General features: G+C 35.3%; 1 protein-coding gene across 1 annotated transcript in view; it reads left to right on the top strand.

Moving 5' to 3' along the window:
- Positions 1-18,280, top strand: part of LOC150097206 (lysosomal alpha-glucosidase-like) — a 152,104-nt gene that overhangs the window by 43,908 nt on the left and 89,916 nt on the right. The window contains exons 6-7 of the mRNA XM_090406804.1: positions 922-1,053; positions 1,942-2,052. Coding sequence (XP_090262930.1) covers positions 922-1,053; positions 1,942-2,052 — 243 coding nt within the window. The remainder of the gene's footprint in view (positions 1-921; positions 1,054-1,941; positions 2,053-18,280) is intronic.

Raw genomic sequence — 18,280 nt, forward strand, 5'->3', positions numbered from 1 at the left:
TGAAGAATACAATGCAATTAGACATAATACACTGGTCTCATAGCTTTAGTACATCTGAAAGGAAACTTCATCATTTAACTTTTGTTTCCTTTCTCTCTTTTTTTTTTTAATTTTTAACAGTTGTTTCAACTGTTTAGCATATTATACCAATTCATTATCAAGACAAATTCAGCATTTTGAAAAGAGACTTCTGTAATATTTTGAATTTGTAGTGATTTACTGATCTGAAGGATGGATGATTAATACATATCACAAAGCAACTAAGGGACGCCTTTGAATATTGATCCTTTAGAAGAATTTTGAAAATTAACTGGAAGGTTAATTAAATTAAATGAAAATTAAATGCATAAGAATGTTAATAGTTTTATTATGGTAGGGCATCTGAATTTTGTACATTCAACTGCTAAGTGACAGAAAGCAATATTTTATAGGACATTAAGAAATTGCGGTGTAATGCATTCTTAAATATTCTGGAAGAAAGAATCCAAGATGAAATAACTAAGAAAAGGCCAAGGTTTGATAGACAATCTTCATATCAGAAATGAGAACCATTGATCAACTGAAAAAAAAAATTACTTTTTGTTTTTTCCAGTGCTTATTCCACAGTTTAAAGAGTGTGTTCTTACAGGTGTGTGTGTGTGTGTGTGTGTTTATGTGTGTAGATAATTGAATTCAAAAAGAAATTCCTATCTTTGATCTTTTTCATGTGACCAAGTCAAAATTTTGCAAAGTTCCCTATTTAACATGTACTCTTATAATGGAGAGCATGTTGCATTGCCAGCATGCTTAGAAATTTAGCAATATAAATATAGAATGTAACTTATAGAAATATTACTTCAGATTGTTTTTATATACTTATGACCTAAACTTGATAATAGGTGGTAGTGTCTTATGTCTAATATTTATGGTTTGGCTCTTTAGGATGTACAGTGGAATGATATTGACTACATGGATCAGCATAAAGACTTCACTTATGATAAGGAAAATTATTCAGGACTTCCAGAATTTGTTAATGAAATTCATGATGTAGGGATGCACTATGTTCCAATAATTGTAAGTATTTTTAAGATTGTACATTATTATTCTTTTCTTAGTGGCTAATTATGTAAATCAAAGTAGTTACTTATCTGATTGCACTTCTATAATTCTTGCCATTTTTACTTTGGAAAAGAATTTATATATGCATTTGTTTCAAGGATATGATTTGTTTAAGGCACAGGAGCTTTTCTTCCAGTGCCTAAAGGTATAAACACCTTCAGGATATCTTTTCAGATTCTGAATTTTGAGATTAATGCATTATGTAAGGTTAAATAAATTTTTCTTTACAATATTTCATTAGCTTCACCATTGTCAGAATAAGTTATATTTGACTATCAAGTATAACGAACTTCCCCAGTATAATAAAGTATCAATATAATATAATACTTTCCCAGTATAATAATTATACTGTTCTTGCTGTCTGTTTGGGTTTCTTTCATGAAAACTAATGTTGCATTTTCATCAAAAATGTTATACAACTTATACAAATCATAAGTTGTTTAAAATGGCTTGCTGGCTTATTATTTTACTTTAGTTTCAAAATTTATCAATTAGCATTGAATCAAAAGAATCAAAAGCTTAAGACTTCATTGTGTTCTTTAGGCCTATATGTTTATATTTATGCTTAAACAGCACATTAGTTTTTTTTTTTTTTTCATAAGTTACCAAGCTAGATTTTACAGTTTATATAAAACAGATGCAGCTTTGTTCATGATATTTAGCCATGGCTGAAGTTCAGCATAGTCTAAATTTACCAGGAAGGTATTTTTCCATATATGTGTAACATAGCAAGATTTAATTTGCAAATAGAAAAGAATGTAACATTAATATTGACTATTTTGTAAACTTTTAATAGTAAATTTACCTGTCATCCTGACTTTAAGAGTTCATTTTAATTTTTAGGATGCAGGAATCAGCAATAGTGAAAGTCCTGGCACTTACCCTCCTTTTGAGGAAGGAGTTTCCATGGATATATTCATTAAAAATATAACAGGGCAGTTATTTCTTGGTAAAGTAAGTTTTGACTTCTTCATTTTTTATTATTTCATATATTATTTAGTTACCTGATTTCTTTGTCATCATTATAAATATCATAATTTATTATCAGTACTCTCTCACATCCTTAATAAAATTTTCAGAGAGCAGAAAAATTATAAACATCTTGATTTTAAAGTAATATATTCTCATCTCATCTTATGTGCTAGACTCAGTGGCTGGCCAACCATGCCTGTGTAACTTGGCAATGGAAAACTACATAAAAACTTAATTAATGGACTGATAACCAGTTAGTTAAGCATATTCTCTGTCTTGCAGGATGAAAAAAACTCAAGTTTCTGATCTGAAAGACCATGCCACCTGCATGTTAAACTGGCTAACTCACTTTCAGTTCAAAAGCCCTAATAAAAGTTCTTTGCATCCTAAATGGGATTCAGATTCAAGTCTTTCCAACCAAAGGGAATTGTCATTATTGAGTGATGGAGGCTTGAGTGATATGTTAATTGCACTGTATTCTTAGACATATTTTTCATGTTTAGTTTAAAACAATTTGTTCAATTTCAGCAAAGTTGGCATTTGACTTTGTCGTTTATGCAGTTAATTTAAATCCAGGAAGGAAAGTAAAATTGTCTCTATGCAGGAATGTTGTACTGAGAGTTACACAAAAAAATATTTGGTATTTGTGTACAAATTTTTAGGATTATCATCATCATTATGAGGTTGGTCTGAAAAGTTCTTGGCCTAACAATGAAAAAACAGATTTATAATTTCAAAATTATTTTTATTTTTCAACATAATCTCCCTTGGAGATTATGTTGAAAAATAACTAATACATTTATGCCAGTGATGCTGCAGCGTCATTATCCCGTCCCTGTGGTGGTTCTCAGTAAGATCTGCAAAATACCCCTTTACAGCTGTAATTACCTCTTGATTTGAAGAAAAATGCTGACCAGCTAGGAAGAGTTTTAGTTTTGGAAAGAGACAGAAGTCAGAGGGAGCCAAATCTGAGAGAATAGGGTGGATGTTCCAACAATTCATAGTGCAGATCCCTTAATTTTTCCCATTGCCAAAACACCTTTGTAGGCAGGTGCATTGTCCTGATGAAAGATGATTTTTTTTTTCTATAAACCAGGTCTTTTCTCACGAATTTTTTCATCTAGTCTGGTTAAAAGATTGGAATAATATTTCCCGTTATTGTTTTACCTTTTCAAGATAATAAACAAAATGCCTTTTTAGCATCCCAAAACACTGATGCCATGACCTTTCCTGCTGATGGAACCGACTTTGTCTTCTTTTGCACTGAACAACCAGCTTCTGTCCACTGTTTTGACTGTTGTTTGGATTCTGGTGTATAACGGTGAATCCAAGTCTCATCCATAGTAATAAATCAACGCACAAAATCAGTTTTATTCTTGTTAAAACTCTCCAAATACTGTTCATAGATTTTCATGCGAGTGTGTTTTTGATTTGCTGAGCAAACGACACTCATCTTGTGCAAAGCTTTTTCATTTCCAAATCTCATGTAAAATATATCCTACATGTTCTTTGCCTATAGTCTTAGGAATTTCATGCACTTTGGCTCTCCGGTCATTCAATAGCATACCATGCACTTGATCAATGATTTCTGGAGTTGTTACACTTTTTGGACATCCTTCGCATGGATCATCTTCAAACTCAGCAACCCATTTCTTGATTGTCGAAAACAAAGAAAAGAGTGCCCATAAACTTTTATGAACTTTGAATGAATTTCTTTTGGTGTTAAACCTTCTTTTACAAAGAATTTTATAACCTCACGATGCTCAATTTTATCCATTTCAAAGGAATACAGACACTTGTATAAAACAAACTACTTTATAGAATGACTTGCAATTTCACATGGATGCTTGTGACAGATCTATCAATGTAGAAAAAAAAAAATCGTGCCAATAGTGTTGCCATCTATGGTCAAGGCCGAGAACTTTTCAGACCACCCTTGTACATGGGCACTCCATGGAAAATGAAGAACCATCATGAGATTGCCATACTGACATTATTGACGCAATGCCTTTTTCTACTTCTCTTTAAAATGTTTACTGACAAAGCACTCATGATTGCATTTGGCAACTCATTCTACTCTCTTCAATGCAACTCTTGCCCATGAAAGGTCATAAATCAGTAATACAGCTGCACTGTGGATGGGCTAAGGATTTTTTTCAATTAGATAAGGGTTAAATGGCCTACCTACGTCCATATAAGGGAATAAAAGGTGTTAGCTAATATTTTAATTATTTTTTAAATATTTTTTTATTTATGTTTTACATAATTTGGAAGCCTTGCTCTTCTTCTTTCACTCTGCCTTATCCCATGTTAAACGGGGTTGGCACACGAATCTTTAACCTTCCTCTTCCAAGTTCTCCAGTCCAGGGCATCCTTCGGACTCCATCCTTTCTCCCTAAGATCCTCTGTCATCTTATCCCTCCACCTGAGCTTGGGCCTGCCTCCTTCCCTCCAACTCCATATACTCCACTCGTTTACCAACATACTCCTCACCCTTCCTCTCAACATGTCCAAACCACCTCAGCCTACTTTCTTGTATCTTCTTACCAATTGGTCCCACCTTAACCGTCCCTCTGATGTAGTCATTCCTTATCCTGTCCTTCTTTGTCACACCACTCATCCATCTCAACATCCACATCTCCGCTACCTCCATCTTCCTCTCCTGTGCCTTGGTTATAGGCCACATCTCCGCACCATGGAGCATCGCTGGCCTCACCACCATCTTATAGAGCTTTACTTTCCTCTTACAACTCACTCTCTTGTCGCACAGGACCCCTGCTCATCTTCCTCCAATTCATCCAACCGCATGTTATTCGGTGCTGTATTTCCTCATCCAGGTCACCATTCCTCTCGACAACCGACCCAAGGTACTTGAATTTCTTCCCTGAAATTAGCCTTTCACCCTGAAATCATATGACGATATCCTCATCACTCCCCGTTGACATATATTCAGTCTTCACCCGGTTAATTCTCATGCCACTCTCCTCCAATGCCTTTCTCCACTCTTCCAGGGTATTTTCAAGCTTCTCTCGGGATGATTCGCATAGAACAATGTCATCGGCAAACAGCATGCTCCATGGTGCCTCCTTCTTGACATCCTCCACTAGTATACATCCATGACCAGGTCAAAGAGGTAGGGGCTCAGAGCTGACCCTTGGTATAGCCCTACGACAATAGGGAACCCTTCTGTCATGCCGACACTAGACCTGACCTGAGTTTCTGTTTCCTCATACATCTCCTTCACCAACCTCACGTACTTCTCCGACACCCCCTTCTTCCTCATACACCTCCATACCTCCTGCCTGGACACTCTGTTGTATGCCTTTTCCAGATCTGTAAACACCATTTGCAGATCCACTTGCATCTCTCTATATTTCTCCATCAATCGCCTTAGCGCAAATATTGCATCCGTTGTCCCTCTTCCTAGCATAAATCCAAACTGCTCCTCACCAATTTTCGTTTCCTGCCGTAACCTTGCTTCAATTACTCTTTCCCATATTTTTGACATGTGTGACATCAGCTTGATTCCTCTATAGTTGCCACAGTCTTGAACATCTCCTCTTCCTTTGTAGATTGGGACGAGAATACTTTTCCTCCATTCCTCTGGTATCTTTTCCTGTTGGGCTATTTTACACATCAGATCCCATAACATATCCACGCCATCACTGCCCAAACTTTTCCATACTTCCCCAGGTATCTGGTCTGCTCCCACAGCCTTTCCATTCTTCATTTTTCTCAGTACCCAAACCACTTCCTCTCTACTTATGTCTTGCACCGGTCTCTCATTTGCCTCTCCATCGTCGCACCTCTCTCTTGGATTCTCCTCATTTAGTAGTTTTCGGAAATATTCTTTCCATCTTCCTCTGATTTTGTCCTCGTCTTGTAATACTACTCCTGAGGCATCCTTTATCTGCTTGACTGATGTTATGTCTTTCGAGGCCATATCTCTGGCTTTCGCTATTCTCAACAATTGAGCTTCTCCACCGTTTCTCTCCACTTCTTCATAAACCTCATCATCTGCCCTCGCTTTCGCCCTTGCCACAGCTCTCTTTGCATTTTTCTTTGCTAATCTATATGCCTCCTTGTGGTCTCTAGTTCCAGTCATGTCCCATTTTTTCTTTGCCTCTTTCTTTTCCTTGATCTCCAACTGCACCTTCTCATTCCACCACCATGCCTCCTTATCCTCAGGTGGTCCCTTTCCTGATGTTATACCAAGCACCTCTTCTCCAATTTTTCTAATATTCCAACTATTAACGTCCCACCATTCTTCCACATCCTCTGGTAACCTTCATTTCTTTCAATACCTCTTCTTTAAACTTATTCCTTATTCCTTATTATTCTTTAAACTTTAAATTTGGAAGCCTTGCTCTATGGATGAAAAATAGAACTTTATCAAGTCTCAAGCATTTTTCAACTTCATTTCCCACCTAAAGACAATCACAAATATTATTAGAATATGTATCTTGGGATGCAAACCCACAGCCTGTTGGTTGGAGAACGGGCATGCTAACCACCTGGCAAACCCAACAGTGACCCCATTCTCTCTCTCTCTCTCATAAAATTGTTCACATTTAAAACAAAATGTTAGTAGCAACAAAAGAGGTACACATTCACATAGAGAGAGAGAGAGAGAGAGAGAGAGAGAGAGAGAAGAAACAAGAAATAAGCTGACATTAACATCTCCAATTTTGATATCAGGTTTAATACCACTTTCCTTCATAATATGATCCATATAGATAATGAATAACAGAGGGGATAATGTGCATCCTTGTCTCACACCAGATTTAACATCAAACCATCTTCTTGTACTTCCTTTAATTCTAACTGTTGACTGACAACTAAAATAAAGACTAAGTATTGCTTGATATAATGCCCCATCGACACCATATAACTGTAGCGTATTGAATAGCTTATCTCTTGGCACCTTGTCATATGCCTTTTCCTGATCAAAAAAACATAAATACAGATCTTTGTTATATTCCCATGTTTTCTCAACTGATTGAAGATCTGATCCTGACAGCTTCTATTTTGCCTGAATCCAGCTTGTTCTTCACAAAGCTTTTCTTTCACAATTCTTCTCAACCGTTTCTCAAGTATACTTGCAAGATCTTGCCAGGAACACTCAGTAGGGAAATACTTCTGTAATTCTCACATTCAGTTTTATTTCCCTTTTTATATATGGGGTACTATGAGAGCTCTACTCCAATCATCGGGAATTCGTCCCTCTGTCCACGCCTTCTGAACTATGCAATGCAGCCCCTGTAAGATTTTATACCATCATACTTGAGCATTTCTGATCGAATATCACCTGCTGCCTTTCCACATTTCAAGCCTTTGATGGCTTTTTCTACTTCAAGTATGGATGTGTATTCCTGACTGTATGCTTGTTGCGTATTTTTTACCACTGTGCTATCACTGCTTGTTTCATTTAGCAATTTTTCGAAGTAATTACTCCATACTTCCAGAATATCTTTTTCTCCTGTTTTCATGTCACCTATATCATCTCTAATTCCTTTTACAGCACTCTTTCCTCCATTTCTAAGCTTTTTCAACAACCTCCAATATATTTTGCCACCTTCTTGATATTTATTTTCTATGTTCTTGACAAAGTCCTCCCATGACTTTTGTTTAGCTAGTTTTACACACTGTTTAGCTTTCTTACATTTGTCTCCATATTCTCTAAGATCACAAGATGACTTATTTGCCAGTAATTTTTGATATGCTTTCTTCTTTTCCTTCACTGCCTCTTTTACTTCCTGTGTCCACCATGGAGTTCTGATTTTTCTATCCTTGCAGACAACCTCACCACATGCCTCTCTGGCTGAATCAATCTGGTTTCTTCAGGATTAGACACTGAATCTCCAAGGTTTGGTTCCTGTTCTCTAATTCTTTCATTTTTTCTTCAATAATCTTTGTGTATTTTAGTCTACACTTCATATCTGAGAGATGCTCAACTTTTAGTCAATTTAAAACTTTCTTACATGTTATTCTTTTCAATATGAAATTCAGTTTTATCCTGTTTAAGACTAAATAGTGATCACTTCCAATTTCAAATCCTCTGTACACTCTGGTGTCCTGCACCAGGGAGAAAATATCACTATCAACAATAACGTTATCAATGAGACTTTTCTTATTCCTTGCCTCTTCTCTCCATGTGAATTTGTGCACATTTTTATGTTGGAACATGGTGTTAGTAACAACCATTCCATGTCCTGAGCAGAAATCCAACAGGTATTTGCCATTATTATTAGCTTTGCTCTTTTCTCCAAATTTTCCCAGAATATTTTTGTATGTCTGACAATCACTTCCTACTCTGCTATTTAGATCCCCAACAAGGACCCACTTTTCCTTTTTCATTGTGTCAGTAGCTTTCTCTAGAGCCTCAAAAAATTGTTTTACTTTTACCTTAGTAGAGCCTATGGTCCTTGTTCAACGAGACTTATTTGTGCCTGTGGTCCCTGTGGGACCATAGGCACAAATAAGTCTCGTTGTTCAATTTCCCATTCTCATATTTGCCCACATCACTCTACTTGAGACTGCCTGCCATTCAAGAAGATTAGCCTCGTATTTTGTGTTGAATACTATGGCTACTCCTTCTTTTCCTTGATTGTCATTGCCTGAATATAACATTTTGTATTTATTGCTCAGAAAGCTCTCACCAGTTTTTGTCTTTTTTGTTTCAGTCACCCCTATTATGTCGATTTGGTACTTACCTAATTCATCAGCTAGCTCCATTTCTTTGCCATTCAGGCTTCTTATGTTGATAGTTCCGATCTTCAACTTTGGTGACATTGAGTTGGGGTATGTTTTACGGTTTGTTCCAGTAGCTGACTTTTCGCTGTTCGCCCTGGTTCCCTGGCAAAAACAACAGGGGTCTTGTTTAACCAGGGGACACCCCAGCCGGCATGAAATTTTGTCATATTTTGTATTTTGGTTTAAGCCAATAAGAATACAATTTGGAGGTGCTTAAGGGTCAAAGCTGTATAACTGAGAAGAGACCTCTACATAGCCTTTAAAGGAATGCGGAGAACCGACCAGGGCTTCTGACCTAATTTCCAATCCTCACCTTCTCATGGTGCACCCTGTTGGGTATCTACTTGGATACTGAACGAACGAGGATTGATACTGAACAAACAAAGCTTATTGAAGGAAAAATGGAAGAATTTGAGAACAGGAACCAAACCTTGGAGATTTGGTGGCAAGCCTTGAAGAAAACCCTGATTGATTCAGCTAGAGAGGCATGTGGTGAAGTTGTCTGCAAGGATAGAAAAATTAGAACTCCATGGTGGACACAGGAAGTTAAAGGGGCAGTGAAGGAAAAGAAGAAAGCATATCAAAAGTTCCTGGCAAATAAGTCAGCTTGTTCTCTTAGAGAATACAGAGACAAATGCAAGAATGCTAAACAGTGTGTAAAACTAGCTAAACAAAAGTCATTGGAGGACTTTGGCAAGAATATAGAAAATAAATATCAAGAAGGTGGCAAAATATTCTGGAGGTTGTTGAAGAAGCTTAGGAATGGAGGAAAGAGTGCTGTAAAAGGAGTTAGAGATGATAAAGGTGACATGAAAACAGGAGAAAAAGATATCCTTGAAGTTTGGAGTAATTACTTTGAAAAACTGCTAAATGAAATGAGCAGTGATGACAGTGTTAATAATTGGTGGATTTTTTATATAGATAAGGATATTCATATATATTATCTTAATATTTATCCTACCATAGAGATGATCTCTGTTTCTAACAATTATTTTTTTTTTATTTCCAAGTATACCTATATATTATTATATGCATAAGAGTTCACTCCAGTTGGTGCAATGATCTTAACTCTTTCAGAATCCAAATAATCACTGACTCAAGACCAAAATACAAAATAAACACATTTAATAAAACAAAAACAATATATATATATACACTTCAAACAACTTTACATAACTAACTACAAATTAATTGGATCCAAGGCCTTTTTAAAATAAACTTACACTTAAGACTAGACTAAACACTTTGTTTGCACAATCACAAAATGTTCATAGCCAGTTTCTTTCTCTGTCAAGGCCCTTTTCTGAAGATATATAACTCCATTCTTCATTTTTACAGGATCCTTTCTCATCACTTATGTAGCACACATTAATTCTTCTGAACTTAATTCCATCTCTTTTCTTCAGTAGAAGTAATAGTCAGATCCGGAGTCCTTAATACAGATGAAACTTCCTAATCAGAGTTTTCTCGAACATTCCTTTAGAACGTAAATAGCAAATTCTTCTTTTATTCACTAAATGCTTATTGACAGTCTTAACTCTTCCAATAAAAAAATTCACTTACAGTTCTACGATTCCCTTTTCGGAATCTACTATAAATCTTTCAATCAGTGTTTCCTCCAATATTCCTTTTAAAACGATTTATAGCAATATTTCCCTTTTATTTATCCACATACTTATTCCACATTAAAACTTAATAGTTCCACGATTCCTTTTTCGGAATATACTATTAATTTTCCTCCGACTGTCACATAAAAAAAACTCAAGTTCCTCCAAACCTAAATATCTGCCGGCCTGTGTTCTAAATTCCTTCCAAACGCTCTCTTGTTTACAGCCGTTACTCAGATACTGAACGCTTTCTTGTCAGCTGTCAATCACTCATCAAACTTCTCAGCGAGCATGCGCACTCCGTGGCAAGCGAGAAACTAAGTACTGTATAATGGCTGACACGTTGTCTCCGTTAGCGACAAGAGAATGTCTTCATAAAACACAAAACTTAATATTTCAAACCACAATCAAATTCTTTTAAGTAATACAAAGATCAAATCTAGTAAGTACATCAATTTTTTAACTTCTTTACATATCACTTTGGACAAAACAATTCCATAACGGGCACATCGCAAGTGCCGACAATGCGTGTTATGAAAACAAAACTAATAAACATACAGACATAAACAATACGTAAAAATATTCAGAATTTTAATTATGATTATTTTTACAACAGCACAGTGGTAAAAAACACTGACCAAGCATGCAGTCAGGAATACATATCCATACTTGAAGTAGAAAAAGCCATCAAAGGCAGCAGGAGTAGATGATATTCAACTAGAAATGCTGAAGTATGGTGGTATAAATGTCTTACAATGACTGCAATCAATGCATAGTTCAGAAAGCCTGGACAGAGGGACGAATTCCCAATGATTGGAGTAGAGTTCTCATAGTACCCATATATAAAAAGGGGAAATAAAACTGAATGTGAGATTTACAGAGGTATTTCTTTACTGAATGTTGCTGCCGTTTCTCAAGTATGCAAGTATACTTGAGAAACGGTTGAGAAGAATTGTGGAAGAAAAGCTGGGTATAGAACAAGCTGGATTCAGGCCAAATAGAGGCTGTGAGGATCAGATCTTTACTTTACGACAAATAGTCGTGAAAGCATGGGAATATAACAAAGATTTGTATTTAATTTTTGTCGATTTGGAAAAGACATATGACAAGGTGCCAAGAGAGAAGCTATTCAATACGCTACAGTTATATGGTGTCAATGGGACATTATATCAAGCAATACTTAGTCTTTATTTGAGTTGCAAGTCAGCAGTTAGAATTGAAGGAAGTACAGGAAGATGGTTTAATGTTAAATCTGGTGTGAGACAAGGATGCACATTATCCCCTCTGTTATTCATTATCTATATGGATCACATTATGAAGGAAAGTGCTATTAAACATGATATCAAAATTGGAGATGTTAATGTCAGCTCTTTGCTTTATGCGGATGATGTTATATTCTAAATAAATCTGCTACAAGTCTGCAAGATTCTCTGACTAAATTGAATAACTGTTGTAATAGATATGGTATGAAGGTCAGCAATAAAAAGACAAAGACAATGAAAATAGGCAGAATCTTTGAAAATGTCAACTGTGTTGTGAATGGATTACCTGTGGAACAAGTAAAACATTTCAGCTACTTAGGCACAATTTTCAGTGAAGATGGTAAATTAAATATAGAAATAGACAACAGAATCAGCGAAGCTGGTGGGAAGTCAATTGAATAAATTCATATGGAATATGAATTGAATAAATTCATATGGAAGTCAATTGAATAAATTCATATGGAATAAATTCATATGGAATAAGAGAGAAATTAGTCGGAACACTAAATTAGCTGTATACAAGACAATGTTCAAACCAGTTTTAACTTATGGATCTGAGAGCTTGATCAGAAGTAAAACACTTGACCAAAGACTAGAGAATGCAGATATGAGAGTCCTGAGAAACATTCGAGGCATGAACAGATGTCATCAATGGCAATATCATATTAAAAACGAGGATATTAGGAAAGAACTTGACATTGTCAGCATCCAGGAATGCGTTAGCAGAGTTAATCTCAGGTGGTATGATCACTTAAACAGAATGGGCAAAGAAAAATTAGCAAAACTAGTGTTCTCTGCCAGGTTGGCAGCAAAACGACCCAGAGGAAGAACAAGATATAAGTGGATTGATACGGTACAAAGTGCCTTAGACAATAGAAATATAAGATCTGATAATATTGGAGTCATGACAAGTAACAGACTGATTTGGAGGAAAATTGTAGATAGGTAGTTAGTAATGATGTAATTTTTTTCATGTAGTACTATCATATCCTGTCATGAACCAAATTATATTCATCATCATTATCATCAAATTCCTGCCATGTACCTTCAAGGGGTGTACATGGCAGGAAATTGATGATGATGATGATGAATATAATTTGGTTCGCTAATACCCAGATTGCCAGCCCAATCTTTCCTTCAGTATCGAGGTAGATACCCAATAGGGTGCACCACGAGAAGGTGAAGATAGGACATTAGGTCAGAAGCCCTGGTCGGTTCTCCGCATTCCTTTAAAGGCTATGTGGTGGTCTCCTCTTAGTTATACAGCTTTGACCCTTAAGCACACTTAAGCATGATAAGAACATAGAAAATAAACATATTTCAGTAAAGTAGCAAAATATTTTAGAGGTTGTTGAAAATGCTTGGAAATGGAGGAAATTATGCTGTAAATGGATCAGAGGTGATAAAGGTGACATGAAACTGAAGATATTCTAGATGTTTGAAGTTATTACTTTGAAAGATTATTAAATGACAGAACAACAGTAGAAAATGTAGGAAATTTTGAAAAGCTATCAAAAACCCGAACCTTTTAACTTAGTTCAGAAGGCTGAATTGAGAATTATTGAAGTAGAGCTCCTACATATCCATCTATTATAAAAGGAAAATAAAACTGAATATGAGAATTACAGAGGAATTTTGATATTGATTGTTACTGGGTAAGATTTTTGTAACCATACTTGCATAAATGTTACCCTTGAGAAACTTGGAGAACAGACTGGGTTCAGGTGAAGTAGAAGTTGTCAGGATTTCACTTTAAGACAAATACTTGGAAAAATTAAGGAAATATAACACGGATCTATAATGTTTTATAGATGTGATCTTCCCTTTCATGTTAGGCTCGATGGCCTGCGACGAGCAAGTTACTTGGCTTTTAGAAACCTACGTACTGTGTATAATTGAGTGGTTAATGCTATGTGCATCGTCTACTATGTCTGTAAATTGCATATGTTTGGCTGGTTTGCTTATTTGCAGGATTAAAAAACCCAAGTTTCTGGTGGAAAAAAACCCTGCCACCTCTTTATGAGACCAAATAACTCATCTTCATTTGAAAAGCTTATTAAAGTTCTTTACATCCAGGGTGGAATTATAACCTAGGTCTTACCAAATTAAGGGCACCATCAATACTTGCTGAGCTATGGAGTCTCAGTCTTGTAGATCTGGAAAAGACATGACAAGCTACTAACAGAAAAGTTCTTCAATGAAAAGAAGTATAGGAAGACGTTTTGATGTAAAATCAGGTGTAAGATAAGGGTAAAGGGTATCTCCACTTATTCATTTGTTTGATCACATTATGAAGGAAAGTGGCATTAAACATAATATGAAAATTGGAGATGTTAATCTCAGTTCTTTAATTACATGAAGATGATATCTTCTTAAATGAATCTATTATAAAGTTGCAAGTTTCCTTAACTAAATTGAATAATGGCTGTACTCTGATTGCATTTTATGGCTGTAAACATTAGCTGCATCCTGAATGGAGAATTGTAGAACAACTAAAACATTTAAGCTGCTTAGGCACAATTTGAATAAATTCATCTGAATAAATTTTTATGGAATAAGAGAGAAACTTGTCATAACAAACTAGCTATATACAAAGCGTAATTTTAACTTATGGATTTGAGAGGTGGTTAAAAACGAAACAGCTAGTCAGAGACCAGAGATCATGCATATGAGGTTTGAGAAAAAATAGAAAAATGAACAGATGGTATCAGTGACAGAATAATTATGAAATATGAAAATATTAAGAAGGAAATTGACAATACTAAGATGAAGAATATGTCAGCAGAAGTAATATCAGGTGGCATGGTCATTTAAGCAGAATGAGATAATGAAGATTAGGGATAGGAAAGGTTATCAGAGCAGGTGTTTGATGCCAGGAAGAGCTGGAATTGATGCAGTTAGAAGTTTCTTAGAAGATCAAAATATAAGATCTGACAATATTATCAATAGTCAGTTATTAATAACCTTTTCATGTTTTATTGTTATATTATTTTATACACCCTTGAAAATTAACTTTTATTAATTATTAATATTTATTAATATAATAATTTATCATTTAATACTAATATTTATAATAATAATAATAACAGATAATGAGTAAATTGTAGTGTATTGATGTATAATTAATAAAGGTAGCAAGCTGAAGGATGGTTTGAATGTGGCATGATCAGCTGGAGTGTAAAAGGTTCTTGTTCCTGCACTTTATCCTGTTTTGGAAAGACTGATAGATCAGTCTTGAAGAACACAAAAATTACATCTGCAATCATTTGCATGGCAAGTCAAGACTCGCACACTATGCTCTGGATACTTTCTCACATAGGATTAAATGAAATAAGACATCACCATTACATACAAGTTGCTATAGGTCTGAGAGACTATTTTTGAAATTAGCATCAGCTATGAAGCACTCTCACAACCTCAACAAGTATGATTGTTGTAAAAATTTACCAAAGTTAATTTACCAAATTAACTTTATAGTTATCTGGCCCAGAGAGGATGCATGTGATGTTAGAACATTAGTTTTTGTTTCAGGTACATTTGCATTGTTTCAAATACTTTAGTCGGGTGCCTTGTGCTTGTCACAGTTATTATTTGTGCTCTGATGATGCTGGTTATAAAACTAGTGAAATATTAGTAAGTTTCAATAAATTCATTCACTTTTTTTACCTGTTGGTGTTGTTAATACCATGAAGCACTAGTATGAACAGTCAACAACACCTAAGCCTTACAATATGTATATCTAGCATTGCCCACCTAAATCTCTAGCCTAATCAGTTTCATGCAGTGCAGTTCCATCTGTGAATACACACCTGTAGTTTTTCATCCCAAAGAATTTTACACTTTCACTCATTGAATTGACATTTTCTGTTGCCATGATGAAGTAGAAAGCAAGATAATAGAATTAAAGGAAATTATTCTCAACAACAACCTGAGTTACAACCTTTCAGACTGTCATTCTACTGTGGTCAAATACTGGTGTTCGCGAGATGCTGTGTGCATGCATACGCCCAACAACGAAGCCAACGAGGGAACAATTTTGAATGCGCACACTTCAACATTTCAACATTGAAATATATATACACTAATTTTCCATGTTGTTTACAGTTATTTCCTCCATGTGTTTTTACTGATTATTTCTTCTTTTTTAATGTGTACCTGACAAAGGCTGATACAAGCTGAAACTAGTTGTGTCGTACTAATAAACTTTGTTTTAATTTCTCTCAGTTCTAGTCATTCAATCTTTTTATAAAAAAATATATATATAATATATAATTAAAACAGTAAAAAAAATTTATACTTACGATAACAAGCCAAAAGGCTATTTTACTGGCGACATAAGTTAAGTTAAAGGGAGATGGTAAATCCTGTTTTATTTTATAGCCGGGTACGAAACTCGGATCGAAATCCATCGATTCCATAGAGTTTCATGCCGAAAAAACTATCGGCGAGCCCAAGTGTAAGTAATCACTTGGGTAATATAACACCAGGGCAACTCCAAGCAAAGGTGGAGCAAGCTCCATCACTAACCCTAATATTCTCTCATAATGTAAAACACAGCTCCTAAGAGATGTATATATACTGTTTTACATTATGAGAAGCGGTCACTACCCAGACCGGTTTCAACCTTTTTTAAGGTTGAAACCGGGTCTATCTACTCTCATCAGTGAGTAGGTAGACCTGGAATATCAAGGTTTTAAGTGAACCGAACTTACATATACCTCTACTATAGAATTGCTGAACTGGTGTACTCCTATATTGTTATTACTATGATAATAAGCCAAAAGGCTATTTTACCGGCGACATAAGTTAAATGGAGATGGTAAATTCCGTTTTATTTTATAGCCGGGTATGAAACTCGGATCAAAATCTATCGAATCCATAGAGTTTCATGCCGAAAAAACTATCGGCGGGCCCAAATCTAAGTAATCACTTGGGTAGTACAACACCAGGGCAACTCCAAGCAAAGGTGGAGCAAGCTCTGTCACTAACCTTAATATTCTCTCATAATGTAAAACACAGCTCCTAAGAGATGTATATATATATATACTGTTTTACATTATGAGACCTCAAAAAAGGTTGAAACCGGTCCGGGTAGTGATCTCTTCTTATAATGTAAAACAGTATATTATAGGCCATGAACAGTATATATACATCTCTTAGGAGATGTATATATACTGTTCATGGCCTTTAAACTATTCCATCTCGTTTGGCAGTCAAGAATCAGACAATTCCTTTCCTTTTTTCTTGTTTTACATAATTCTGAAGGATGCTATCTCTTATGAGAGATTTTCTAAAAAATTTTGCAAATTTTTCTAATTTGGGAAATTGATTGTTTGTAATTGTCAGACAACATAGGGAATCCACAGTCGTTATCTGGATCAAGAGAATTTAAAAAATCCTCATCATCACACTCTATGTCATCTTCCGATTCCTCACTTGTAACATATACATCGGTTTCAAGTCAAAATGTTAACGTTTTTAATTAAATAATTAATTTTTACATATTAATTCTAGTATCTAAAACTGGTTTTTTAACTTTATAAACTAGTTTTCAAATTTTACAAATTTATCCAAAAAACCGGTTTTTAAATCCGGTTTTTAAAAACTGACAAACCCTAATTCACATTAAGATATCCTAAACCTTAAGTTTCATCTACTTTTATTCTCATCTCAATCCCTGTCACATCAATCATTGCATTAACTCCATATAGATGATACACACTCAGAGAGTGATCAGTCAGAAATTCAACTATTTTCTTTTGCTTCTGTCACCTCTCTACCATCATCATTCATTATTCTCCCTTAATTATTGCTTCTTGTGCTTGCCATGTAGAAAAAGAATTTTTAGGATTTTCTTTAGCCTGCTCAGCTAATTTTCTCTCATATTGTAATGATTTTGTCTTCCCTCCTATTAGTCACCCTTCTTGCCTGTGTTTTGTATTGTGCATGAGCTTGATTATCACCTCTTTTTTATTATATACCCTTTATAACATTTTCTTCTTTTGTTACTACTACTTAATGATGCTACTCATCCATTTAACTCCCACATGCTTTGTCCTTCTAATCCAGTATGCATTCTGATACTGATTTCCTTAAATCTTCCTTGATCATTTCCCATGTATTACTAACATTCTTCTCTTGCAGTTCCTTTCATAGCACAGCTCTACTCAACCTCCTAAGTTTATCATAATCACCAGTTTTTTAGCTCCCACATAAACCTCTTCTTAATTGAAAATTCAGTATGCTTTCCATTCCCAGGTCATGACTGCATGATCACCCTTTCTCCAGTCAGAGGCAAAGTGAGTTGCCTTGCATATGGACAAATTTTTTGATGCTGTCACCAGATCCAGTACTCCCAAACTGTGGGTACACCATCCATCACATGCTATTTCAGGTAATTTTCTCTCAGTAGCTTCATAAATTCCATTTCCTTCTCCCTCTGTGCCCTTTCCTATCTATATCTTCATAGTTGAAGTCCCCATAATGATTAATCAATCTGTGCTCATTGAACTAATTTACTAATGCAAATACATGGCATACACATTATCCTATTGTTTTCCTTGCCCTGCAGGAGCAACCAATTGTATA

The sequence above is a fragment of the Typopeltis vanoorti genome, chromosome 17, assembly GCF_054136105.1.
Source record: "Typopeltis vanoorti isolate ZY-2024b chromosome 17, IOZ_Tvanoo_1.0, whole genome shotgun sequence".
Classification (NCBI taxonomy): Eukaryota; Metazoa; Arthropoda; class Arachnida; order Uropygi; family Thelyphonidae; genus Typopeltis; species Typopeltis vanoorti.